Source organism: Strix uralensis, chromosome 4 (genome assembly GCF_047716275.1).
Source record: "Strix uralensis isolate ZFMK-TIS-50842 chromosome 4, bStrUra1, whole genome shotgun sequence".
Classification (NCBI taxonomy): Eukaryota; Metazoa; Chordata; class Aves; order Strigiformes; family Strigidae; genus Strix; species Strix uralensis.
This window is the reverse complement of record NC_133975.1, coordinates 10,745,164-10,772,940: the sequence shown is the minus strand read 5'-3', so window position 1 is coordinate 10,772,940 and position 27,777 is coordinate 10,745,164. Positions and strand designations below refer to the sequence as shown.

General features: G+C 44.6%; 1 protein-coding gene across 5 annotated transcripts; it reads left to right on the top strand.

Moving 5' to 3' along the window:
* The first annotated feature begins 595 nt into the window (after positions 1 to 595).
* Positions 596 to 27,564, top strand: MFSD10 (major facilitator superfamily domain containing 10). Of its 5 annotated transcripts, none has more exons than XM_074865645.1 (13): positions 596 to 682; positions 3,560 to 3,749; positions 4,971 to 5,067; positions 9,139 to 9,242; positions 10,211 to 10,369; positions 12,114 to 12,302; positions 17,175 to 17,283; positions 18,297 to 18,408; positions 19,762 to 19,870; positions 22,189 to 22,279; positions 24,021 to 24,068; positions 25,481 to 25,570; positions 26,915 to 27,564. In XM_074865645.1, exons 1-13 carry the CDS (start codon positions 627 to 629, stop codon positions 27,019 to 27,021), a joined length of 1,461 nt encoding a protein of 486 aa, XP_074721746.1. In that variant the 5' UTR covers positions 596 to 626; the 3' UTR covers positions 27,022 to 27,564. The 5 variants fall into 5 exon arrangements, with proteins under 5 accessions (XP_074721746.1, XP_074721750.1, XP_074721749.1 ...); XM_074865649.1 differs by lacking the exon at positions 596 to 682 and adding an exon at positions 782 to 1,071; XM_074865648.1 differs by lacking the exon at positions 596 to 682 and adding an exon at positions 1,078 to 1,209.
* The last annotated feature ends 213 nt before the right edge of the window (positions 27,565 to 27,777 follow it).

The window sequence follows — 27,777 nt, the reverse complement described above, 5'->3', positions numbered from 1 at the left end:
ATCTACCAAATTTCTTTTCTCACACCAAACTGAGTATGTAAGATGCTCAAGTAAACATGAGAGTAGCAGCTCACTATTTGATCTGGCACGTTAATCCTGACGTTACTCTTAGATAAGCTCCTCCAAATCTTAATATGTTGAGGAATCCATGACAGAGATGTCACTGTTGAGTGAAAGGTCCTAATCTGAGTCCTAACAACTATAAATCCACACCACCAACGGGACTGCATTACCTTGAAGGGAACCAGAAGTCCTTTCAATATGTGTTAATTTGCTTTAAACATTTTGTTGGCCAATCCTTATGTATTTCAGACTGAAGATAGATGTGCTTAGTCCACTTGTAACATATACTGATGTTTTAATTAGGCAGCTTGGACACCAGACACGGCTGGACAAGGGAACAGTGCTAGACAGTGCTATCAGTATCAAATCTATTCGTATTCTCTGTCCTAAAAACCTTGTGGTTTAAAGGAGCAGTTTGTTTTAGGAACAGTTAAGTCTTTTGCGACTACCTTTTTCTGTTTGTCAGATACCGGGAAATTTCGACTTACCAGAACCACAGCTAATTGCTGCTGTGACATGGCTATGTGGCAACTAACGAAAGAACATCCATCTCTTCTTGGATCATGTCCGTTTCCACAAAAGAAGTCTTTAATGCAAGAAGGAACGGCTGTGGTTTGAGGTACAACATACCCCGTCCAACTGTTAATTTACGAGGACTGGGGCTCTCTTGACAAGGCACTTGCCTCAGTCTGGGTTTTAAGTCCCTCCCGGCCGCCGGGCCCTGCCTCGCCGCGCTCTCAGCCCCCAGCAGCGGCGCCGGCTTCCCGCCGCGCTGAGGGGAGCCCGCCGGCCGGCCGCCACCCGCCTCCCCAGGCCGGGCGGGAGCCCTCCGTGGCGGCGCCGGGCGCGGGGCCGCGGCAGCGGCTCCATCCCCGCCCGGAAGAGGAAGGCCGCCGGGGCGCTGCGGAGGGCCGGGGAGGAGCCGCCGCCCGCCCGCCGGCCCGCAGCATCCCCAAGGGAGAGCTCTTGGCAGGCGGAGGGGGCCCGCCCGCCCTGCCCTGAGGAGCGGTAGGTGGCCCGGAGCGGGGCAGGCTCTGCCGGCGGCGGGGGAGCGGGTCTGGGCCGGCCGCGGCTCGGCGCCGCGGGGCTGCGGGTCCCGGGGGCTCAGCGCAGGCGGCGGCGGAGGGTGCCTTGTCGGGGGGGACGGTGAGTCCTCGCCGCGGATACCACATCTCTCCAGGGCTGTCCCTTTCCCGCTCGGCGGCCCCTCTGGGCTTTGGCTGCTCTGGGAAATTGCCGCCTCCTCTCCCCCCTCCCCCGATTGAAATTCCTGCTCTTGACCTGAATCGGGACTTGTTAATGAGTCAGAGGAGCCTTCCCAAGGTATAGCAGGTAAAGCTGGGCCTAGGAAATTTCAGGGGGAGGAAGGGGTGGTAAGAAAACACCAGAAGGATGAAATTCTTCCTGCGGGCAGATGACAAATCTCTGTGCGTTAGGGCAGGGCCGGCTTCGCGACTGGTGTCTTCCTGAGGGGCCTTGACCCCCGGCCCTGACGGCAGAAGCCGCGAGACAGGGACGGGGAGTCCTGAGGGGATGGCTGCGGAGAGCTGAGCGGGTGTCAGGGTCATGGAGCGCCTTGAGAGACAACTTCCCTAAACTGGAAATCCACCCCCCTCTTCAAATATATCTCACAGAAATCAAACGTCATGGTAGAGGTGAAGTGTTTTGTTTTTGCTGACGGGATGCCAAGACCTATAAAATGTTCGGTGGTTTCCTGCCTAGCAAAAAACATGGAGACGTTTGAACGACAAAACTGATGGAGCACAAAGGCAGAAACATGTAGTACCTTGGGATATTGCGTAAGGGAAATTGCAGCTGCGTAGCTGAAAGTGGAGCTAAATGAAAGGTCAGTGCTAGCCTCAGTAGGTTCAAGCCACACGCCAGCTGAAATGGCCATGAGGGTAAGGTGTAAAGGATGTTACCCTGTGTAAATAACCCTGGAATAAAGTTCAGCTTGGTCATACAATTCAGTGGATGAATAAACAAATTGTGAGGAAAAACAAGATAGAATCTGCCACAATGAACTGTTGGCTGGATAGACCTAGGGCCGGGGAGGATTTGTTTAAAGGAATGATTGTTTTGGCTCTAAATGCCCTTATATCATTTGGGTAAACAAAGAATGCTAAATACTTGTAGTGGTGATGACTTACGATTTTAAATAAAAGGATCCTGAACATAACCAAACTGCTATATTCACTAGCAGATTTAAGAGCATTATGCCAAGAGTTTAACAAATGGATTGCATGTGGCCCCCTTCCGTGTTTACCTTATGTTGTTTGAACTTTAATAATGCTTCAGTGCTAGTAAACTGAATCCACAGGTAAAGAAATCTCACAATAATGTTTATTGCTGAGCATGACAAAGTGTTATGATCTTCGATTAGTGTAATATGAAGTTATATGCACAAGCGCCTTGTGAATGTAATACGGTATGTCTTGTCTGGAATAGAATTTGTATTAAGAACTGCTCAGTCTTTTCAAATGGGACTCATCAAAGTCAATGAATATTTTAGTATTGATTGACTTTGGATGAAATTCTGTCTCCTTTTTTACTCTTTAGTGCAACAAACATTCAGGGATTTTTGCAGTAGAAGGGACTGCAAAGTTGATTGTTTTATGACTGAGATACACTGCAACGTTTTACAAATCTGAAGTTTGCAGTTTCCTGGTTTGTGTATTACTCCTTGATTTTGAGCTCTGTTGGAATCGAGTTTTTTTCAGAATATGGACTGAGTTCTTGATTTGTTAAATACTGAAGGGGATATGGCCTGCATTCCTGTTTAGGTCTTTAAGACAGTTTTGGAGTATTATCAAAGAAAGTTGATAGTTCTGATATTTCTGACAAGCTAAAATGCTGCCTTAATCATTTGATGCCCCAACTTGTACAACCTATCAGTGACTGTCATCCAGAGAAAGAAAAACAATTTCAAGTTTCAAAATTTTATTGTGTTGTTTCTTGAGTTGCTGTTGCTCTCTGGGATTTTTCTTGAAGACAGCATTCTTGCAATAGTTACAAAGTCTACTTTTTTTTTTTTTTAATTGTTACTGCTTTAGTCATTTCTAATATACACTGAAGACATAAAAAGTCTTAAAAGCATAAATAATCTGTTAGTTACTTGAATGTGAGTGTTCAAAACAAGAGTGCCCTTTCTTAAATATTTTACTGTAATGTCAAGGTGAAAACATTTGGTAAAATTGTATTAGCATTGCTCACATGTTAGCAAACCTTAAATGCTGCTTAGTTCTGTGTTTTATTTGGGATGCTCCCATAATAGAGTTATTGTAGCACGTTCTTGATGTGAGCAAACTTGATGCTGAGCTAATAACCAAGACTAGAGAGTTGAGGTTCCTGTTCCCGTGAAAACCAGGTAGCTTAGTATAGCCATAGCTTATATTTATTTTTGTGAAGTCTGTAGAAAACAAGAATGAATCAGCAAGATACTCTTATGAAAGGCCTGCAAAGCTTCCTGTTGACTGGTATAAATGTAATTTTTCAGAAGCAGAGCACCTGGAAACATGCCCCTGCAAGAGAGGGAAATTAGCAGCAGCTCCATCAATGACAAGCAAGAACAAAACAGCAGTCGTGTTATTACAATTGTCTTCCTGGCACTCTTCATTGACTTGTTGGGATTCGCTCTCATCTTGCCACTGTTTCCTTCCATCCTTGATTATTACAGCCAGACTGAGGTAAGTAACAGAGAAAGTCAGCCTGCTGAAAATTTTAGGTATGAGATCTTCAGGGAAGGATGGAAGAAAAATCCCTTGCCACGGGGCAAACCAAATAGCTGTAGGCAGGATAATAATATCCTGCACATTTAAATGGTGCATGGACTGAATTTTTTTGTGAACTTGCATGAGGCTCTTCCCTCTTGCTTTTTCATTAAAATGTTTTGGGAAAAATTCAGGTATTTCTTAGGGGCTTGTCCTTGTAATTGCCAGTGCATTTGTGACTTATACTGATGTCACTGGTGAGACAGAGCAAATGACAGTCCATAATGCATCTGCATACTGGGGTTTATCTAAAAACCAAAGAGAAAAGAGCTTTTACCCTACTTTAGTATTTCACACACTCATTTGCTCTCACCCCCAGCATCACGTTCACTAGGTCTCAACTTCCATTCTTAGCAGGGAGCTGGCTGCTGGTCTGGGAACGCAGGGCAGAAAGTTGTGTTGGTTCCCTGCTGTACAGCTGCTCACAGTTACCATTCTCAGATGTTACTGGACAAGACGAAGATCTTGTTGGGGAGGATTATTTTTGCAGCCCACACCTCTATTTCATAGCCCCTTTCCTACCCGACTCTAGCTGCAGCTGTAGGCTGTCTTTCTTAAAACCCTATCTCTACCCTAACCATGGGCTCTGATCTCCAGGATCTTCCCCTGCTTCCACTGTATTTCCTATAGCCAAGATCTTCACCTTTTCAGGGCCTCCTTCTTCTTTTCAAGTCCTCCTCTTTTCAGGAACCCTTCTTTTTTGTACCACCTCTTGTTTCTGGACCTACAAGCCCCTGGTTCTCCTACACTAAATAGTCTGTGTGCAGAGAGATAGAGTGTGTCTCATGCTGCTTTATTAGTTGAAGGATTCAGAACATGCTACTTTTGTTTAGTTCAGGATTTAGCAAGTAGCAGGCCTGATGGTTTAAAAAAGTTCAAGTTCAGACATTCCCCTGCCCAAACACATACACCCAATTATCAGCTGCCTGTTAGCATTCACAATTTCAGCTAATTTTAGCCTATGACAACTGATCAGTGAGGAAATTTTCCCTGGGGGGAGCAAGAGGGAAGGAATCATCTAATATTGTCTGTAGTTCACTAGAGCTCTAGTCACTAGCCATCACTCTGATGCTGTCTTTGAAAATGAAACAGAGAAGCCATCTTCCTGCTTCTATTTCCCAGTGAACTGTTTTGCAGGATGGATTCTATTTGTCATTGCAACGTGGTGTGGACTGGTTTGCAGTGATGGTTGGGATGCCTCCAGAACGGAAATACAACAGTGTCTTGTTTGGAGGTATGGCAATTAAACAAACAAGCTAATAGACCAAAAAAAAGTGTTGTTTTCAAGTTATTTGCAATGTTGATGTGAAGGAATGATGAGGAAAAAGACAAATACAAAAAGCATACTTGCCTGTTTTTATATTTAAATAACGGAAAATGTCTCTTACAGTAGGCTATAAATGATTCTGTTTTCATCATGCTGATAGCAATGAAGAGTTGGACAGCTTCATCTCTGTCATGTGGAGACACCTAGACAGGCAGGAAGAATGGGCCAACAGGAACCTTACGAAATTCATTAAGGACAAATGTGAAGTCCTGCCCTTTGGAAGCAGTTGTCCCTTGTAACGATACAGACTGGTGTGGAGCAGCTCTGCTGTAAAGGTCCCAGGATCCTCATGAGCAGCAGCCTGGGCATGAGCCAGCCCTGGCAGCAAAAGCACCAATAGCACCTGGACTGTATGAACAGAAGTAGAGCCAGTAGATTGAGAGAAACAATTGTCTCCCTTTTCTCAGCGCTTGTTAGACCACATCTAGAGCACTGCATGCAGTTTTGGCCCCACAGTACAAGACATCCATAAACTGCAACGAGTTCAACAGAGGGCCAGGAAGACAGAGGCTCTGGGAAGCCTGGGCTTGTTCAGCCTGGAGCTATTAGCACCCTTCCAGTACCTGTGGGGAGGTTATTGAGAAGACGGTGAGGTGTTTCACTGGGGTACATGGTGGGAGAAGGAGAAGCAACTGGCACAAGTAGAGGCAAGGGAAGTTCAGACTGGAAATAGGGAGGAACTTCTTCACAGTGAGGATGGCCAGTGGAACAGGTTGCCCAGAGAGGTTTTGTAGTCTCCATCCTTGGAGGCTGTCAAACCCTAACTGGATGAAGCCCTGAACAATCTGCTCTGACCTCATAGCTGACCCTATGAGCAGGCAGTTGGAGTAGGTGACCTCCAGAGGTCTCTTTAAACTGGAATTATCCTACGATCTTGCCCAATTTGTTCTACAGATTGCTACAGAAATACAGGCGTGCTGTTCCTTATTGTCACGCTGCCAGCTCAGGCTCAGGAGCCTGCTGTGCTAGACCCTACACAGTCACTGAAATTACTCTTCCTTAACAATTGATCCACATGTGATTGGAGATCAATCAGTAGGAAACACTGGAATTAAAGAGTCTTGTGAGTTCAAATCTCACCTCCCTGCTGGGCGGCTATAGTGCAGCACTGCTTCTAAATCTCATTAGTCCTATTAAAAGCAGGAGAGCTGCTGACTTGCAGGGTCCAGAACCATTTCGTGTCACTAGGACACTCTGGTATGGGTAAGCTCCACCAGGAGTAGTGCAGGAAATCCAGCAGCATATATGTCATGCTAATCATCAGAGGCTCTTTTGGCTCCTTGTGATCTACAGAGTTGTGAGGAAACTGAGTATGAAGAAGACGTGAGCCTGTCTGAGTTAATTTTAATTGGAAATTTTAGGGAGCCTCCTAGAGGCTCCAAGATAAGGAGGCCTCCTCCAAGATAAGCAAAAGGCTTTTAAACTGAAAAGAAAAGCAAAACTTTATTAGAATATAAGTGTGAATGTATTGTTATTATTTAAAGTAGGTTTTTTGGGTTTAACAGACATTAAAAAGTTTATAAACAATTTTCCTCTTTCCCACAGTGTCCTTGCAGGCATGTTGTTGTTTCTGTGCTCATTTTCAGTCAGGTTACTGGCTTTGAATGGTAGGAAACAGCTTTCTTTAATCCCTCAGAAACTGCTTTCTGTCTCTTGTAAGGCCTGACTGCATGCTGCCTCCTTGTTCCTTCTCTCCATCTCAGGCTCTGTTTAAACAAGGGGCTGGGAGCTCACACAGTTGTGTTGAACTGATTGCCTTTCCTTTTACCTGCTGTGTCCTGTACTCTGAGGAGTGCTGTATCCCTTGACTTGGCCCAGTTGCCTTCAAGGGGAAGGAGAAATCTCTGGGCTACTTCCAGAGGAGTCCAACTGACTCTTTTACCCTTTGAAGAAAATATAGCATCTAACGGGGAACATGGAAATAAAATAGACTCTGTCTCAGAAAAGAAGTTGGTATCTCTTGCTGTTTTCTCTCTAGGAGAAAAGTACTGAGAGAAAAGTATTTAGAAGCAGTATTGGGTAGTAGTGGGAATGTGCACTAATTACCTGGCAGCCACAGGCAGTGAGGGTGCAGACAAGGTGGCTGAATTAACCTGGTATCTGTCACATTTGACTCAATCTGTTCTGCAGGCTTTGATGACAGTTATTCTTAATGAGCCATCTAATTTGCTAAACCAGCAAATTTCTTCTGTACTTTTCCAGATTAGTCTTCTGCCAGATTGAGTTGAATTAGCTCACTGGAGAGTTGACCAAGGCTACAGAAGCAGGGGAAGATGGACAAGCTATCTTAGTTGTAGTCAGCTCCTGTCTCAGTCCATCTTGTCTGATTGCAGCTTAAATGATTATAGTGGAGAGGTTCATTATACTTGTGATGTTAAGCAGAGGCCACTGCATTCTTCCTGCAGCTTTCATTCCTTCATTGCCTTCATCTGCAACAAGGAGCGTAGGATTGGAAAGATATTTGCAAGATCATCTTGTTGCTTCTTCCGATGCAGGATATATTCTGCTCTCTTTCATCTTTGCTTAGACTGTGATCTCTTCAGGGCAGAAACCTTCCCTGCCCTTGTCAAGGCCCTGAGGGCACCAGTGCTCCGTTGTAGTGACCAACCTTCACCCACACGCTTTCTGCGCAGTGATTCAGGAGCTGTATTTTGGCTCAGGCTTGGGCCTTGCCTGAGCTACATCATAAGTACAGCCTTATCTCCGGAGCTGTCTCTGGCCACGTCTCTTGGATGGACCATGGGCCTACCTTGCAGGTGTCTTCTCTCGTGAATTGTAGTCTTGTTTCCACTCCTTTCTCTGACCCAATCTCTGCTGGTCTTGGTTGGACTCCCCAGATGGACCTGATGTATAACCCTTGCCTTGTCTGGGACTGTCAATGGACCCTTCTAGTGACACCCTGCTCTGCCCAACCCATCTGGATCATGTGGGACTGTGCCCTGGTTGGCGAGGGCACTGCCAGTGCTGTGGTCACAGTCAGCTCCTGGCTCATTCCCCCATGTGGAACAGCCCTGCTCTTGCTGCTCCCTGGCTTTGAAGTGTTTGACACATCTGGTTGTTTTTACAGTGCTAGAAATGCAAGGAAGAAAACTTCTCTCATTAACATAAACTGCCAGTCTACAATCTATAAGATTTTTTTTTTACACAGTTTTTTGAGCTATCACAAGCAGCTGTTCTCGCCAAGGTGTTCAGTATCAATATCTGCCTCCCTCAGAGTTGATGGGAGCAGAACTTCTGGTCTCTCCTCTGCCTTTTAAAGTTTGATAGCTGAATGATCTGAGACATATAACCTAGTTTTTTCTTTAGAGAAAAACTGTGACAGCAAGGCATTTTTTTTGCCTGCTTGTTGAGAGGGTAGTGCAAATGAATAAGTGTGTGAAGCTAGAAATGGCAAGAGAGGAGAGGGATTAAAGATCACAGAAGCTGGAGGCAGATTTCAAAGACTCTTGGAGTCTGTTGGAATCACTCCTACCTCTTAGGGTGCCTCACAGCAGTGCTTCTGTCCTTCCCATGATAAGAAGGAAAGAAAAGCTAATTAAGTGTGACAGAATCAGGTTCAAACAATCAAAACAATCTTAAAAGAACTGTGACTATTAAAGACTGCCTTATCTCTGCTTTAAAAACAGAAAATGTATGTAGTCAGGTGGAGAAGCATTGGAGAATCAGCATTCTATTATAACCAGTGAGTTTCAAACCCATTCTCACCAGTGAAGTAACAGTGAATCATCCAGTTCATTCCTGTTACTCTGGTCTGTCTGTATCAGCCACCTCAGTTAAATGATAATGCAGGATCAGTGTTTTGAGGGTGGCTTAGTTTCAGATATAAAGCTGTTCTTTATAGCTATTGTTTTACACTTAATTGTGTGCTTTTAAAGGACATAATGGACTGATAGCTGTGGAACAGGTTGGCTGTCTTTGTATTTAAGATGAAGGCCACAAGTCTAATGACATATGTTGGTTTGGTTTTTTTTTGTTTAGGTCTGATTGGCTCAATCTTTTCCATCCTACAGTTTTTCTCCTCTCCCCTTACTGGTGCTGTGTCGGACTGCTTGGGCAGAAGGCCTGTCATCTTGATGACAGTGGTATGTGTCTCATACTGATTTTAGTCATGCTATCTCAACACACAGTTGGAGGTACCATGGTCTTGTGGTTAGCACAAAGGATTGGAAACTTAAACATTCTAGGTCTGTTAGTTGTTGACGGCATCTTGCCAAGTCACTTGGCCACAGTTCCAAATGTGAGTGTTTAAGCTGAGCTTCCCAGATCCAGAACTGTACATAGAAGACACCAAAATACCTATCTGTTCCTGGGATTTTCCAGAATCCCTTTCCCCTGTGTATGGGGGCATGACTTCAGATACTCTATTTACGAATGTTAGACTTAATCCCGGTATATTTTAGTTCCCCAAGTGATTGCTTCATGACCTGTTTCACAGAGCCTGGGGATTGTTGGTTAAGAGCAGCTATGTAGCAGTTTAAGATATATTTCTTATGAACATGAACATTCTCTGAGACATCTTTTCTGTTGCTGTTACGGGGTTCTAATCACAGAAGCAGTGCAGAGCAAGTGCATACGTACATGGAGGAACTCTGCAGCAAGTTATATACATATCCCCTTATCCTGTTGGCTTCCAGAGAGTGAATTAAATGAACACATGTGCTTATGATTGATTATGAAATCTAAGGGCTAGAAATGTTAATTCTTCTTATTTTGAAATCAGAATTCTCTTGAAGTTGAAAACAAGGGGAGGAGGATGTACAAAAATGATTTTGTGCCCAGGACTGATTTAGCTGCCTCTGAACTTTCTTTGTTCTTCTAATTTTAATAGTAACCTCACATTTATATGAAGCTTGTATGGATTTGTTTCTACTTCTTTATATCACTGTCCAGGTCATAGTGCAGTATCAGTATATTCAGACATTCTGTTACATGGGGTTTGGAGCAGTGTTGAAAACAAACAAACAAAAAATTCAAATGTTTATTTGGGAAATATGCAGACATTATATCAACTTTGCTCTGCTTTATAAAGAACCCTTTCTTCCTTCTGCAGATGGGTTTGATAACATCATACGCACTATGGGCTGCCTCTAGGACTTTCGGCATTTTTCTTCTCTCCAGGATCGTAGGTGGAATAAGCAAAGGGAACGTCAGCCTCTCCACAGCTATAATTGCTGACTTGCACTCTCCAAAAGCACGGAGCAAGGGCATGGTGAGTAACACATGTGGGGTATATGTTTGGGTTTACTGGGTAACTTTTAATTGATTTAAGGTGCTCAGAATGTCTTCCTCAGATGTGTATTCATTGATCAAGTGTAAACATGACTTTATATACTGCCTTGCTTCTGAAAAGATGACAGATCATTTTGCTGGTGAGCTCTCGGACTTTACTTGCCAATGACTTTTACCTACAAGTGAAACGCAGATGCCCTAGAGGTGGAAAAACTACCTGTGTAAGTGTTATAACTGTTACTCCTGCTGATAACTGTAATCCTCATTACAATAGCGGAGAAATCGAAAGGTCTCACGGCCACAGCGTGCCTTCTGACTTCCTTGGATGCTGCACTGGCTTCAGGATCTGAGCTCAGAGGGTAAAGGATGTGGCGTTTGGCTGACTGAGCAACAAGTAATATGAACTGCTGCTCTGTCCTCTTCCAGAAGGCAGTGGACCAGGTGGAAACACCCTGCAGGCTGAACTCTGCCTGTGAATTACCAGTTGGATCTTTTATCTTATAAAAACCTTGGGGGCCCAAACTTCTCTTAACAGATTGTTATAAGCCACTGTGTGGGACAGCTGCTTCTTGGGAGGGGAAAGCTTTAGATTTCGTAGTGATAGCTAATGAATTTTCCAAGCAATTTATTATAGTTCTGGTGAGCCAAAATATATTTTTATTTATGGAGAGGGATAGCCGTACAGCACTAGTAAATAAAATGGGTCAGGGCTGATTTTTAGGACCTGCGAGCAAGTCACTTAGTACAGCATGGCTCACATCCACATGGCTTATACTCTCTTCTTTTCCACAGCAGAGTAGGCATGTTCATTCTGCTTTCTGGGAAGAGAATAGCATCTGACAGATACTATTCCCAAACTGTGATGAGGCATTGCCTGGGAGAGCGCTAGTTGGGCAGGCTGAAACAACGCTGGAGACTGTGAGGTGACAGCTGAGTGTGCCCTGGCCTTGTTTACTACTATAGATACAGTTAAACAGACTCAGGAAAGCGGGAGGATTGTGTCTCAGGTGACACGTGTTTGGGTTCTGCATATGTGAGTGTACATCTTTGAATGTCTCTTAAAGAAAATGGGCCAGATCCCGCACTGTTGTATTCTTAAGCAATCTCACTGAGGCTGATGACTCAAATCAGTGACCTTTTAAGCTCCCATAAGTGTGTACAGATTTCACCTCTTCTTTCATATGCGCTGGTTTCATAGTGAGTTCATAAATCCTCTTTAGTACTTGCACTAAATTCAGGCTCTTCTGGGAAGCCTATCAGCCTGTTTGCTTTATGAGACATAAATTCCTACACACAGAAATTGCCAAAGCATTTTAGAAGCTATAGACATCATTATGAATTCCTACCATGGTGCTGTCCTCCCTTCTCCAGTTTTACACGACAAAAGTTTATTCTGTGGCTGAAGGATCATCTGGCTGAACAGTCCCTGAAGTAAAAATCATTATTTTCCTTCCCAGCTTCCTTTCACTCATCACCACATTGCAGTTTTTTCCTGCCACTTTCCTCACTGGACAGAAGATAAAATCGATTATTTGGAAATAACAGTTTTTTCCACACTTAATGTTCCTTGTTGTGCACTCCCTACATCCTCAGGGTGGTTAAGGTCTGTATCTGGTTACATTTGTTTGAGGCAAACGTCAGGAAATCCAAACTGTTTTAAAACTGAGCTGCCTGAACAATCTGGTATCTAAAACTCCGTGTCTGTGTTCATTGTATCACTGCAGGCAATGATTGGCGTTGCTTTCTCCCTTGGTTTTACCCTGGGTCCCATGATCGGAGCTTACCTAGCCATGGAGACAGAGAAAGGAGAAGTCTTCTACCTTCGTTCAGCATTGTTAGCGCTCATGTTTGCTGTGGCTGATTTAATTTTCATCTTCTTCCTACTTCCAGAGACACTTCCCAAAGAAAAACGGGTAAATGGACTATAAATCTGAAGATCTGTGTTTCTTGCAAAAACAGGATTTGAGAACTGTTGAAATATTGGAAACAGTGAAGAACGGGCTGAGCCAGTATCTCAACAATTTAGCTCATTCCTGGGACTAGAAATTAATATTATTATTCAGGCTGGTGTCAGAGTGATTGCATCATGGTCCCACCTCCTAGCCCAGTAACATGAGAAATTCTGTATAGTTAACATGTCTGCTTAATTGCTGGGTTTGGTGTGTTAGGTTTAAATTTCTCAAAAACTAATGGGAGCCTAGGAGGAAGAGGGTGAATTTTAAACTATGATCATAGTGACTGCCTGGGGATGAATTTCAGTTCCTCATAAAAGTAAATGCATCAGAGACTGGATTTTCTTTCAGCATATGTTAGAAATTTTCTTAACTTTTGTCTTGTCTTTGCTTGATTATTTTGAACACTCAAGTAGCAAGTGACTGTTATCCCTGAGCTGTGCTGTCTTCCACAGATAGAAAATATCTACATGTGCTAAAATTCAGTGACTGATTGGATTTGTGGGGCCAAACATTTATTAACATTATGATTTAATATTATGTGATCAGGTGCTCTCCAAGATATATCTGATTAAAACTCTCTTGAAGCAATCTCATTTAGTAGTGTGGGAGAGGCTGGATTCAGCCCTAGGTATCTGGGTGAAGCACTCAATTTGAGGCTTTCAGCTGGACTGGATCTTTCCTATTGTCTCTTGTTTATAAGCAGCACTCAGCCTTTGAAGCGTGCTTTGTCTCTGGATAGCCAAACCTGTTTGATACTGAGAATTGTTCTGGAAACTTTTGTCTGCAGTGCTCCTGCTGGGGCAAAACTTTAGACCTTCCTTGAGTGTTTCCCAGCAGGTTGTGTCTCATGTGAAATTGGTTGCTTGTGTTTATCTTCCCCAAGCACTACAGCTATTTTTTTTTTTTTTTTTTTTTCAACAGCTCTTCCGTGTGTCATCTGTTCCCCTTTCCTATTTGGCTGTTTCTAAACATTCTGGATGAAATCCTGTTCTTGGCTATAGCTGCACTCTGTGGGGTAGTGGCAACATGTTAACGTAGGGAAGTGCTGTAAAGCGAATCTATATTCTATAAACAGTTCCACCTTTGCTGCAGAAGGATAAATGGCTTCAGCACCCGTTAGGACTGTATGATGACTGAATACCTCCCCCCCTTCTGTTATCTTCTTGAGAGTTCTTCTGATAAGCTAGTCTGTGTTAGCCAACATGACTGAATTTTGATAAGAAAATGAGTGCTCTGTCCCTGCTTTTTGGGGCTCTGTCTCTGTGCAGCAGTGGGTATTACGTGAGGTGGGTTAGTAGGTGCTTCTCAGGGTCAGGTCCCAGTCACGCAAAACACACAGGGTGTTTGACTGCTGATGAGGCACTGGTTTGTCTGGCATTGGAGCTTCTTGTGATCGGTGTCAGTGTTAGTGCTTTTGTGCTGTTTCTTTTCAGCCTGCATCTGAGCAGTGGCTCCATGTGGTTTATGTGTACTAGGGTATTTGTAATTTCACTTATTAGGCTGCTTTGCTCTTTTCTTGGGTAATTCCTCCCGCTTTGAGCGAGAGAGGAGCACTTTTCTTGGCCTGTGGATGACAGAGGAAAGGCAGGTATGTTGGCTGCCTTTCTGGAACTTGGCTGGGCTGAGCTGGAGCAGGTGCTCCCAAAGTATAGGAGTGGATGTATTGGAAGGACAAAGCCGTAAAAAGAGGGGAAATGATAATGATAACCGGTAGGAGGATGTGCCAGTAGGATCAGACATCTGTTTCCTTGAAATATGCTGTGTTCTCATGATATTCTTGTTTCTCTATCAGTCCTTTCACAGGAGAAAAGAAGTATTTCACATTCATTCATGTTGGAATTAACTTGTAGAAAGGGGAAGGGGGAGGGGGGCAGGGGGAACAAGGATGAGTTTTCATCCAAAGAAAACAGAATTTTTGCTATTCTTCACCTTTTTCTCAACTTTTCCGCAAGTTTATCAGGTGAAGAGTGACCAGAGAACTGTACCTTTCATCTGTCAGAGACACTGGTCTTATGTGAGGTGGCCAAAAGCAGCTCCTGCTGTGACCTCCTTGAGAGAAGGGAGGAACAGAAAGGTTTCTAATGGAATCTGTCCCCTTTAAGGACTTTTGACTTAATTTTAGCTAAGCTAGTCATGGGCAGGGCTGCCTAGCTGAAGGGAGGGTCTTACAACGTTTTTTTCCTGGTGTCCAGCTAATCATGTAAGGACTGTGTGTAGGGCTATGCATCATCACTAGCAGACTTATGGAAAAACAAGGCTTTTGCTCTATGCTTACTAAACAGTGTCTGATTTGAAGGGTAAGGCTGGAGCTTGGAAGGCCCAGGCTGCATTCCTGATTTGGACTGACTGTGCCTTCAAGACATGTTACTTAGTCTCTCTGCTTTAGAGAAAAACAGAGTAAACAAAGACGCTGTGAAAAAAGGCTGCCATTCAAGGTGACTTTTGTTTAAAGTCAACAGTTGACATAGATATGTTTAAAAAGCTTAACTCTTAAGACAGGTTACCTCAGATATTAGTCTACAAACTAATTTTGTAGAGAAGAATTAGCCAGACATCTTTCCACCTACTGACAAGTTTAAGGTCCAAAGCACAGGGTGAAGGATGGTGGGGCTTTGTAATGAAGCAACAAGATGCAGAGTCAAAGCTCAGCTTGTTGAATGACAGCTCTGCAAGCTGTTTCTTACATTAGTTATGCAGTTGAAAGTACTAGACAAAGTCATATAGCCATTTCATGCCAAAATTTGGAAGACATGCATCAGCCAGTCTCCTACCTGTGCTAGCTGCTGCTCAAAATGTCTCACTGGGGCTACTGGTATTCACTTCTTTTTTGTTCTCATTCCCCCACTCTAGCACTTCTTCTTCAACCCTATCTGCTCCAAGAACAGGGATTTTTTGACCATGAAGTAAAATTGAGCAATTTTGGAGTAATAAATCATAGGCAGAGAAATTAAATACAAGTTAGATGTTGCAGGTTTTGAACCTGTGAAGAATCTAAACTCCATGCAGCTGGTGACATTGACTGAAACTGGCAGTGTATACTTTGTTACTTGGGAGTGGTGAAACACTTTTGTCAGTTTTAGGACAAGATTTTCATTATCAATTCTAGACCACTGCTTCCAGGACAAAGATAGGAGAAATTAAAAACAATTTACATGCACACACACACACATATATTAAAAAATATCTAATATATATATATATGCATTTCATAAAACACTTCAGATTTTAAACATATGCATATAAAAACGTATATCCTCTACTGCCTTGTAGTACAAACAGCTTGGCACACTGTCTGACATGGATAATAATTCAGAACAGGTACAAACTACAGATTTTTTTTATTACTGGCAAACATGCTTGAAGAGAGTTGCTCGTTACCAGATTCTCTGTGCTGTAGTACAAACACCATCATGCCAGCAAATGCAGGAACTGAGGATTACTACAAGCCAGCTTCAGGAAATCCTCTTACAGACCTTTTAAAAGCATGAGGAAGCTGCTTCTTGGGAGTGTCTGTTTACTCTCTCCAATACATGCAGTGGAAAGGGAAATAAATATCCCAGTTTGTTCTATGTGGATCAGCAGCTTTATGGCTTTATACGAAACCAGCCTGGTATATTGAACTGGTTGCTGTTGTGAGACTAATGGGATCCAGAGCTCTGCTCTCGGATACTCAGAAGCTCTGACTATCAAAACAAAACAGGGGACATGTTAATACCATATTGAAGGTTGATTTGTTTGCAGCTTTATTAAATCCAGTCCATAGGAGTCCTCAGGTCATGCACCGAGACGAAGTTCCACTGATAATTTGACCTCTAATCTCTGCCCTCAAGGGGGTAATAGATCCCTCCCTCCCTATCTGGGAAGAGAAGGAAGCAGATCAGATAAAGTCTGTGCAGTGCTTTGAAGATATGAAATACTGAGTGTGATTATACAGGATTCTTGAGTCTGTTTTATCTCTTCCTTGGACTGTCATGTAAAGTGACAGTTTAAATTCTCCTACTTTAAAATGAATTGTTTCCTTAAGAATTTAGACATTATTATTTCTTCTTTAGTGTTTTAACTTTCTATACCTTAGAAGAAAAAATTGAATTAAATTCTCTATAGATGAAAGAATAAGCATCTCCTAAGCACTGGTTGATAAGGAGCAGGGAGAATGCCACTAGGTGCATAATTAGGTTGAGGTATACGCAGAAGGACCAGAAGTGCTACAAAATAAATTTTCCTCTTTAAAAAGCCACACAATGTGAGTGGGCAGAATCTCTCTAGAAATCTCTCTAAAACTGTCTCCAAAGATTCTCTCTAAAAATTATATTTTCCTTTTTTCCCCCAGGAGGTGTCACTGGCTGGCTAAAAGAACAACCAGTACAAAACCAGAGCATTGTCTGATGTGCTACACATACTGTTCTTAGACTTCTAGCACACAAGCAAATCCCCAGCTTCCCGTGAGCTTGCAGGCAGATGTGTCATTATTTTCCCAGTAAATGTTCATTGGACATGAGAGGTGATGCAAAAGGTGAACCAAATAAAGCCACCTTCAAGGCTGTGGAGAATGATCCTCTTTTGCTTTTTAAGAACTCGGAGCAGAATCTGTTTTCTGTCTTCAGTGAAAGCTGCTATCAGTGCTCTACCTTCTAGTTATAGTGCTGGAGCCAGTTCTGTGTTCAGAAAGTCTGGGCTGTTGTTGGGGTCACTCGATCCCCAATGCCGGTTGCCTTGTTTCATCTCAGCTGATTTGTGTAGGTGTAGAAGCACATTTGACTGTTACTGTCAATTCCCTGCAGTAGTTACTACATCAGGTTTTTAAATAAACCTCTTTCTTTCTCTGATCAGGTCTCTTCTGTGACATCTGGATTTCAGGCAGCAGTTGACTTGCTCAGTCCTTTGGCTTTATTTCAGTTCTCTGCAGTCACACGAGGAAAGGAATCCCCTTCAGAGGAAAGTAAGTGTTAGATGGCTTTTTATATTAATATCGTATGTCTTTTTGTTTGTGGCGGTGGTTTCTAAGTGAAAACTTTACTCAAATGATTTCAGAAGCAGCGCTCTGTTCACTCATTTAAAACCCACCTTACTAACTTATGAACAGGGAATTGCAAGTTCTTTTGGACGCTGGTGCTGTTACTCACAAAATAAGGTTTTGGAGATCAGTGTTTTGAAGATTTCTGACTTGCTACTTGCTTTTTCTTCAGGTACTGGCCGCAGCATGGGGTAGGCTGCAGTGAGTGAAGAGATTTAAAAAGATCAAGGCATGAGTAAGGGAGATGTGAGTTTACTTATTCAAGCTGCAAACCAGGAAACTTCAGACTGGAAATTTATTTCTCAATAAATAGGTAGGGGTAGGATTTGAGCTGGCCATTTCTCTACGTGAAATTATTTAAGCCGTAGAAAATAAATTGGTGTTTGCCACCAACTTATTCAGTCCTCCTTGCTGCTGCATCGGGAACAGAGTAATACTTGCCAGTTTGGAGAAAACCTGTTAAACCTTGCATTGGCAGAAAAACAAGTAAGGTAATCTGTCACAGACCATTTGTAGCTTAGAAAAAGGGATACTGTGCTTTAGCCAATATCATCCCGAGAGCAGCCTCAAGGTATTAGGTGGAATACAGGTATTGATTAAAATAAATAAATAAATCAATCCCCGTATAGGTGAGGGTGTGAGTGTGAAGCAGAAGGGCTAGACTGGGTGAGTGGGACCAGGGTGACTCAGAGATCAGTCTTCTTGGCTCTCCTCCCCTCATACAAAGGTAGGTAGTGGGCAGAAGTAATTTTGTGGCATGTCTTGTATGGATATTTAAAGTGAGCATCTGAGTTGAGAACTTCTCCCTGTACAGCTGATAAATGTTGCTCTACTGTTGTTATGTTCTCAAGCTATGCTTGAAAAACACCACCGTGTTTCTCTCTCTTCCCCCCCTCCCCCGCCCCCCTTGGTGTTTGTTTGTTTTTTTGTTTGTTTAGATCTTCAGAATCTCAAAATCTTGGGCCTGGCTTATTTCCTGTACCTCTTCCTGTTTTCCGGTTTGGAGTATACACTGAGTTTTCTCACTCACCAGAGATTCCAGTTCAGCAGGTATAACACACTTAGAAGATAAATGTATATTTTGTCTAGGATATTTTCCAAAATCTTGATTTAATGTCTCTTCATTTATTTTCAAGAGAGGCTTTATGAGGTTAGTAAAAACATTCAGAAAGCAATCACTGCATTCAGTGATACTTGGGCTTTGCGGGAAGAATTTATGAAAATACAGGCACACTGTTTATCATGAAAGGAAATACCAAATCCACAACTTATGATAACTAGAGAAAATCAATACACAAGACTAAATGAAAACTCCTGAAATATAGCTGAGCTAGTTGATTATAATAAAACCTTCTCTCTTCTTGCCCAGAAGAGTTCTTCAGTATCTTGAAGCACAGAAGAGGCAAAGAATGGAGGGATAGCTGTGTGATTATATTTGCTCATCAGAGTTCTGCATTGTGTATGATGTACAGTCATTACATCATAGAGTTTGATTTCCTTTAGTCAAACACTGGAGAAGAAAGAGAACAGAATCCACTAACAGCAGCTCAGCTGGAAATACTTTTCCTGCCAGCTCATAAAAAGATTTCCAGCCAGGAACATGATCTTGCAGCTTGATTCCTTATGTGTGTCCTTCCCTTTGAGTAATTTTCAGGGGTTTGTCTCCTCTCTCCCTGTCTGTCTTTCATTACAGTTTGTTGCTTAACTAATGTGTGTGCATTAAGGGAAGGTTTTCTAGTGTGTTAAGGTTGCTTCTGTACAGTCCCTTCAGGATAGCCTGAAGTGAGATACACAACTTAATGCCGACAGTACAGGCTGTGTGACAAAGCAGCTTGTTATGGAGGTGAGGACTTTTAGCTGAGAATATCCACATAGTTTAGTAGATAAAAGGGGTGAAAGGGAAATTTGAAGAAATATTTAAGGGTGGAGGGAGTGATGTTGCACGCTTCCTGGTGCAATACATGATCACCACCATGCCAGTGCCCCTGTTGTGCCTTGGTGACCTTAATGAAACTCTGCACCAGTGGTGGCAATGGTGGTGAGAAAACAAAACACTTGTTCCTTGGAAACCAACAACTCCTGTGGGTATGACACAGGGTAATTAACATGCTGACTCTTTGTGGGCCACCCTAGAGACGATAAAACTACATCATAGTATTCTAGAGACGATTGCAGCATTTGCCAGAAGCCATCCCATCTCTATGTAAGACCTCATGGGTTTATCTTCTTGCTGTCTGCCATGGAAGCTAATGTCAGCATATTAAGAACTTTGCACTGCTCATGCAAGTACCAAAAAACATTTTCTCTCTTTTGTTCAGAAAAGGGTCTGCACTAAACCTGTGAATCCCAGGGTGGAATGCTCTGTGCGTGACTCCATAATCTGTGTTTTTGCCTCCCTTCTAGCATGCAGCAGGGCAAGATGTTTTTCTTTATTGGAATAACAATGGCTGTGATCCAGGGAGGCTATGCTCGCCGAATCAAGCCAGGAAATGAAATAAGAGCTGTAAAAAGGGTAAAATTTTTTTTTTTCTTTTCCTCCACAAATCTGATATGTTAATTTTCAGTCTAAAGTGCAATGAAGGTTAGTTCTAGGCTGTAACTGTACTTGTCAAATAAAAAAATTGTCTCATCCAGCTAAATGACTTCTCAACCCCCTGGTTGTTGGGCACTTACCAGTCTAATTAAACTTTGGAACATTAGAGCCATTTCTTACCTTATCAGCTATATTATTGAAACTTTGAATTTTTCATGTATAACTGAGGGAATGAGAATAGAGTGTCCATCTGTGCAAGCTAGGTAAAATGCTGTGAAGGCTATGCTTTGTTTCAGTGATTTCTCTTGCAGCGCAGACATTGAAACTACTAAAGCTGCTTCAGAGCTGATCTCTGACTCATTCTGGCAAATTATTTTCAGGGTCATCATCAGTCTGGCCATCTCTGTGCTTGTCAGGCTTTCCCTAGAGTACATTTCACTGGTGGACAGGGGGAAATAGATTCTTCCTCCAGTCTTCAATTTGTGATTATCAATATTGCACATAACAATAGCATGTACCAATGTTCAGACTGCAGTTTCACTGACAAAAGCGTGCATTTTTTTGTTTTGCTTGCCTCTTTCTTCATAGAACTGCTGCTGCTGTACTGGGGTGACAGGGAGTAGTTCCCTGCAGCTTATACAGCTGTGGGACAAGTACATATGTTTTGTCATTTATGTTTGTGTCTGCAAACAAAGCAGGTTTCGAGTGTTTCTGAACTTTTGTTGGCTGCTTGGTAGTAGATGTGCTTGGACTGTTAAAGCCCCCATCAATTTACTGTGAGGGTGGTGAGACACTGGAACAGGTTGCCCAGAGAAGCTGTGTCTGCCCCCTCCCTGGCAGTGTTCAAGGCCAGGTTGGACGGGGCTTTGAGCAACCTGGTCTAGTGGAAGGTGTCCCTGTCCATGGCAGGGGGGGTGCAACTAGATGATCTTTAAGGTCCCTTCCAGCCCAAACCATTCTAGGATTCTATGTTTATACATTATTTTGAGGCCTTTTCAATGGTGGCAGGGTAATAAAAATTACCAAACTGCATTGCATTCCAGTGAATTGACTCATCTTTTCTTAGCTGGTGAAACCATCTCTGTCCTGCTTCCTGGCAGGCAAAAGTTAACGGCAGGTTGTTGTGTCACATAGGAAGCATTTCCCTGTGAATGAAAACTCACAGGGCTGTGTTAGTGCCCCTTTATCCTCTGCATCAACATCCTCCATGTGCTCTGCCAGCCTGCTGTGTTCGCTGTCACTGCACTGCAGTTTATGCAAACTGTGGTTTGCCCCACTAATTGTTATACTCGTTCCTCTTCCCTGCACTGGGAAGTGTAGTTACCTCAAAACACCCGCTTAGTTTAGTTGGGTTGGGCTGATGGCTTCTCATCAGCACCCGTGTGCACTATGCAGAAACCCACTGGCCCTGGGGCACTCTTCCTGTGGCTGCGTGTGGCTTGAGTGGCTTTTGTGGGAGTTGCCCCTTTTGCTGAAGTTATTCTGGCAATTTGTTTCTGAGTCTGGATCATATGGCCAATGTGGCCTCTCTTAGCACAGTGATTACAGTGGCTCATTTATAACGGAATCCTCAAAATGAGACATTTGGTTGGAGTGAATGCCCCCTTTTATGAAACATACAGCAGCTCTTAACTGATCTGTCTTTTCTGCGAAAGCTCTGTATGCCAGGGGAACATCACAGGGGAACTGAAGTCCAGGCTCTTGGAGGAGATGAAGAATGTTTTTGGGTTTGAATTTCAAATGCCATTCCCTGCCACTCCTCCTGCCCGCCTCCCTTTTTTTCTTCTTGGCTCCAGAAGTATGGACTCTGAAAGCTAAAGATAAAATTAGTCAATACGGCTGACAAAAAGCAGAGGAGCTGTAGTCCTGTTGCACACAAGCTTTCTGATCTCTTGTGCCAGCTCAGGAGATAGAGTTAAAGCTAGATTTCCGTCCAGTTCAACACAGAACAAAAGGAAAAATCAAAAACCAGTAGATTGTGAGAGAGAGAGAATGCTGCGAAAATCATCTTTTTCTCAGTTGTGGGAAATGGGTGGTGGGAGAACTATAGCCTGTGTTACACATGACTGCAGCCTGCATTTGGTCTGCAATCATGGGATAGTGAGAGAGAACAGAAAAGAAAATTGCGCTGATCTGTGGCCATCCAGGTGAATTTGAAATGTCTACTTGGGAAGAAGGGGCACTCTGCTTCTAACTTAAATGTAGTCCCATCAGCGGAATAGAACTGGCAGGACACCTAGAGTGAGGCTTTAACAAGCAGATCTTAAATGTAACCCTGTGACTCATTCATTTTGCAGGCTATTATGTTGCTGATTCCAGCTTTCTTGTTAATTGGATGGGCTGCAAGTGTGACCATGCTGAGTGTTGGACTGTTGCTGTACTCTTTCGGTGAGCTATTCAACATACACTGAAAGCTAAGCACAAATCATTTTTCTTCATATATTAATTCACCCTGTTGAAAAAGATGCACTTCTAATTTCAAACTATAAGTAACAGAAAGTTGATGTTTCTGTTTATAAAATATGGAAGAAATCATGTCTCTTTTTTTTTGTGATGCTGTTTGTATCACAAGAAGTTGCCATGGTGATATTTGGAAGCATCCCCAGGGCTCCTATTGTCCTGTCTCACTGCAGAGCTCTTGAGGGTGTTTTTTCCCCCCTCTTATCGGACCTGGAAGCAAAATATTCACTAAGTAGCTCAGCTCAGGAGAAGGGAGACAGCGTGTCTTTGTGTTTCTGTGGTGGCTGCATTATCTCTTAGGTAACAGGCTGAAGAGACCTGCAGGCTCTGAAGCTGAAGGCCAGAGTGCGCATTTGGGCTGAGCGAGTGGTGGGGGGTCAGTCAGTGTTGCCCTGAACAGTGTGGCCCAGGGCCGTGCGGGCTGGACCGCTCTGCTCTCTTGCATTGCAAGCTGCTGGCTCAGGGAGGGAGCAAAACTCCACCTATTTCTGATAAGTGCAGATGGTTTTCAAAGATGTTTAAGAGTTTACATAAGTAATAGTCTGCCAATCTAAGCTGTTATTCAGGGAAACAAGCATGAATGAAGTTGGATTAATCTACTGAAGTGCCTATCTGAAAAGAGATTTCAGGTCTTCCCAAAGCTGCTAACTGTTGTTAAGAAGCTTCAAATATGACTAATTACAAAAGGAGAAGACTAGTCTTTTGCATGATATTGCTTGATTTAAGAGTAAACTGTAAACCACAAAATACATCTATTTAGTAGCTTGCTTGTCTAGGGACACCTGTGTTTGACAGGTTTCAAAATCTACATCTTACCTACAGATTAACTTGCTTTTGAAAGTCCATTGGTGAGGAGGGGTGAGAGAAGGTATTCATTTTGTCTAACGTGCTTCTAAGTTAGGTGCCGCATCTTCCTAGGCTCCACACCTGGGCAGAAGACCCCATTTCTTCCCCAGTTAAGCCAGCCAGAAATGCCTCTGGAGGGGCCTCTTTTCCTCCTCGCTTCCTCCCTCTGCCCCAGGAGTGAGGGCGCCTGCCATTAAGGCAACATGTCTGTTGTTCCTGCTCTCCAATTGTCATTTCCTTCCCAGAAAAGAGTCTGCTTTGTATGCTTAAGGCACTTCCTTCTTGGCAGAAAAGGCCCCTGTTTCAGTAAGAGGGCAGTGATTTATGTCCAAAAATTTTGTAACCTCTTCTTCTTGGACTTGAATGTCTGATTTCCCAAGACAGAATGTAGCTGCCCCTTTCATCCATGGGTACAGTAAAGCTGTATGCGTGGGGACAGTGTGATTCTGTGCGCAGCCACCTCTGTTGGAAATACGAGCAATTCCCTTTCCCTGCTCCACCTGACAAGACCACAGCGATTTGGAAAACTACCAGTGAGCTGATCTGACCTATCCACCCCTTTCCTGTGGGCTCACAGATTGAGAGACACTAATGCGAAACATCTGTGTGGCTCTGGGCTCTTCGTGCAGGTTGGCTTTGAGAGGGTGTTTTCATTATTGAACTGGATTAAACCTGATGATTCATTGTTGGTACAGTGCCCCAGAGCTCGGCATATTTCTCTGCAGTAGTAACGAGTTTGGGCCACATGTTTTTCACTATTGGTCTTGTAAATGTTCTGAGCTCTCTGTTGTTCATTGATAGTCTCTTTTGTGGATTTTTCCAGCTGCGGCCATCGTTATCCCGTGTTTGTCAGCAGTGGTGTCAGGCTACGGTGAGTGTCTTTCCTGCTCTGAGCGGCAGCCCTTGGCCACATAACTGACCTTTGTATAGACCTGGCTCAAATACAGAATTGACCTCAAGTTTGGTGGTGGAGGGCCACCTCGGAGCTGAATGTTTGACCGGTGACTCGGGCTGCTGCTTGGCTTTATAAAAGTCCTCTATTCCCCCAGATGCATTAACAAGGAAAGCAGAAATGCTGCTCCACACTGTACGGGTGTATCCTTGATGTGATACCCACCCCTGCAGGAGAGAGGCTAAAGCCTAGAAGCGAGCCCTTCCCGGTCAGGTGTGTGCTGCCCCTTTTCAGCGCAGCCAGTGATCCGTGACTGCAGTTACCTCCAATGGCACCGCGCTGGGCTGTGGGCAGGCAGACCAGCTGCGTTACGCTGGAGGTGCTGCAGCCTTCGACTCCTTCCCTTCTGTGAATGTCCTTCACATGAGGGAAGCCAAGTGGGGCTGCTGGAGATAGGAGGACAATATCCTGGTGCTGGGAAATTCGGAAACATCCCACAAGGGAGCACAGGAAAACCCCAAACTGACTTGTAGCTGTTTCTGAGAACTGTCAGCACTCTGTAACGCATCATTTCAGAGCTAACAAACAGGAACAATCTATTCAGTGACCATTAGTGTCACACTGTAGGTTTGTACTGCGTAACAGAGCTTGTCCCACTGCGACAGGGAAACTTGCAGCAGCCTTATTTCTGGTTATGATTAAGAAGATATGAGGAAGAGTGGGCAAAGGCCTCAACCAGCACTGAACAGGGACTGGCCTGGGTTTTCTAAAAGAGATGCCACCCATCGCTGCCAGCAGTAATCATTTCTTCCCGATTCCTTAGAAAAGACCTAAGGAACCTTCTGAAACCTCCTGGGTTTGTGGCGCTGGTTGCTACGTAACCCTGTAAAGCAGAGGTAGCTGTGTTGCCATCTGTGGATGACACAGTTCTTTCTTTAGCTTTGGGTCGGTTGGTTGCCAGCACTACGGTGCTTGCTGAGGCGAAAAAGAAAAGCTTTGCTCATTAATGTCACTATTATGTTGCTCTTATTTAACTTGCATCAAAGCTTCTGTATTTATTATACACCTGTGACTCCCCAGCAAATGTGGGGTACAATGTAAAGGTTTTGGTGGTGGTTTTTGCTGGGGGGGGGGGGGGGTGGGGGTGGGGGGTGGGGGGGGGGGTGGGGGCGACGCACTGCACGCTGTCCATGGCCACGTGCTCTCAACAAGCCCTGGTGTTCATCTTGGTGGAGGGGAAAATCAACACAGCTTGGGCAGGGAGTGTGAAATGAAAGGAGGGGGAGATGGGGGAAAGATCTCTGGAAGCGCTACAGCCCTGCCCTGCTCGGCGCGCGTTCCCTGCCCCAAGCAAAGCCTCCACACTGAGTAGCAGCTCTCTGCTTGCACAGGCTCTGCCAGCCAGAAGGGCCGAGTCATGGGGATCCTGAGGAGCCTGGGCGCCCTCGCCAGAGCCCTGGGACCCATCCTGTCAGCTACAGGTGAGTGTGGCCTCATGCTCCTTCCTGCTTCTGCCACCCTCCCTCTGCCCCCACAGCCCAGGTGTCTGAAAGAAAAGGGGAAGGGGAAGCACAGAACGTTTCGGAGCCATAAAGTTGTCTTTGCAGAAGTGGTACCCCTCAGAGCTGCACCAGGGGCAGGACGTGGTCCTTGGTAGCACCAGCAAAAGCCTCGTGAATGAATTTTAAAAGTTTGTACAAGCAGAGATAATTTGGTATTGCCTCACTCTTTAAAAATTCCAGCAACAGCATCCAACTAACCAAGCCCCGGGTGGAGTTGTGGGGGCAGAGGAGCACCCCAGAGGGAGCCAGAGGCTGACCAGGCAGCCTTGCCTTTCCTGGGCTTATTTTTAGCTGTTCTAGCAAGTGACCTCACCTGCTGAGGGGCCACCCGGGCACTGGGTAAGTGGAGTCGGTGAAATCAAGGTTTCCGGTGCTGTGGTAACTGGTTCCGCACAGCCCATGAAGCTGCGGCCGATAATGTGCAATAAAGAACTTTTCAGCATTAAGAGCATCTGTAACCTGTAAAGAGTCCACACTCTCCTCCTGCCCCGGAGCCCAGGGTGTGGGCAGGGCCTAGCAGCCCTGGCTAAGGCCAAACCGAGACTGTGCCTAAGGAGCACAGGTGCCCCCTGTACAGGGTTCGGTTCCCCAAGCAATTATAGGGTAAAAAGGGACAGAATAAGGGGAAGCAGCCACGCAGCAAGTCGGAACGTGAACTTGGACACCAAATGTTGAGTTTGAGCAAGACCAGAACCTGTTTCCTGCCTGCATCCCTGCGCCAAGCACTGGCTGCCCTGTGCCGCAGCCAGTGCTCCTCTGCCCAGCGCCATCCTCCAAGGAAGAGCCAGACTCTGGACTTCACAGCAAAACTGCTCCTGAGTGCAGCACCCATCCTGCCCTTGCCCTCCCACCCCGGCCCTGGGTTCAGGAGTGTTTCACAGGAGGAGGCCGGTACCAGCAGCGAGAGACCTTCTAGAGCAGCAGAGACAGCGCCAGGAGCAGCCGCTGGGGCAGTTAAATAGTTGCCCTGTAAAGTTGAATGAGCAAACAGGACCTTCCCCGCTGCCAGGGGGGCAAGAATGAGAATTCCCCCATTTACAATAACCACTTCTAATGCAGTGTTCCCTTGGAGGAGAACCAGCACTGCTGTTGGCCACCCCCACTTTGTAACCTGTGTGCCAGCAAGGAGGTGCAGTGACAGACACAGTAGTTCTGTGCTCTCCAGTTGTACCAGTGAGTTGTGGAGAGCAGCAGCTTTGGGGACCAGTTTACAGGGAGGCAAGGACAAGCACACTAACCAGCTATATCTTGTTTCCTTTGCAGTTTACTGGCTGGCAGGGGCAGAGATTTGCTTCACTGTCTGTGGAGTTTTGTTCCTCATCCCCTTCGTTTTACTTGGTTCTATAAAACAGCCAACAAAAGAGGAGTAGGAAGTAACCACAGAACTATCACCGGCTTCCCAGGACCTCTGCATGACCCGACTCTTGGCAAAACAGTGGAGTAAATCATTAAGATCATCAGACAGGCAGAGACCGGCGCGACAGCGGCACAGCACCATGCGATCCCAACTCGAGCACCACCCGCCCAGCGCACACACAGCTCCTCTCTGCTCCTCAGCACACACCAGCCCAAAGCCCCTGCCCACAGCCAGGTTTGTCTGGGTCGGGCTAGCACAGACCAAACTCACCAGGCAGCTCCAGCAGGGAGTTTCTAGACGACTGTCACGAGATCTCCACAAATGCTCTCTGGGCCTGGTAGAAGCTGTACCAACCGCCTTAAAACCCACCGATCACAAACAACAGGGAGACACGTACTACAGGCTGCCCAGGCCCCAGTGATGCTTTGGCAGCGGTGGACTGTTTTTAATATACAGTTAAATTTTGAGATCTTCTTTATATTTTCAATACTGTTATGTTTTTTGATGACCAAGCGTTGTTGTTCTTTTTGCGTTACAAATAAACTCTTCTATTGTACATGTGTCTGGGCACTTAATCACAGTTAAGGTGTTACACCCCTCTGAACCAGACATGGGTCTTCAGTGAAGCCAAAGCAGGGTCCTCAACTCCACCTGAGGTGCCAAAAGCCTCCTGGCAGGAGCCAACCTCCAGCACTCACAGTGCTGACTCCCAGGCAGGAGGGGTGGGGGAAGGACCCCCCCAGTTCTGCCTCCTGGCCAGCTGGGGGAA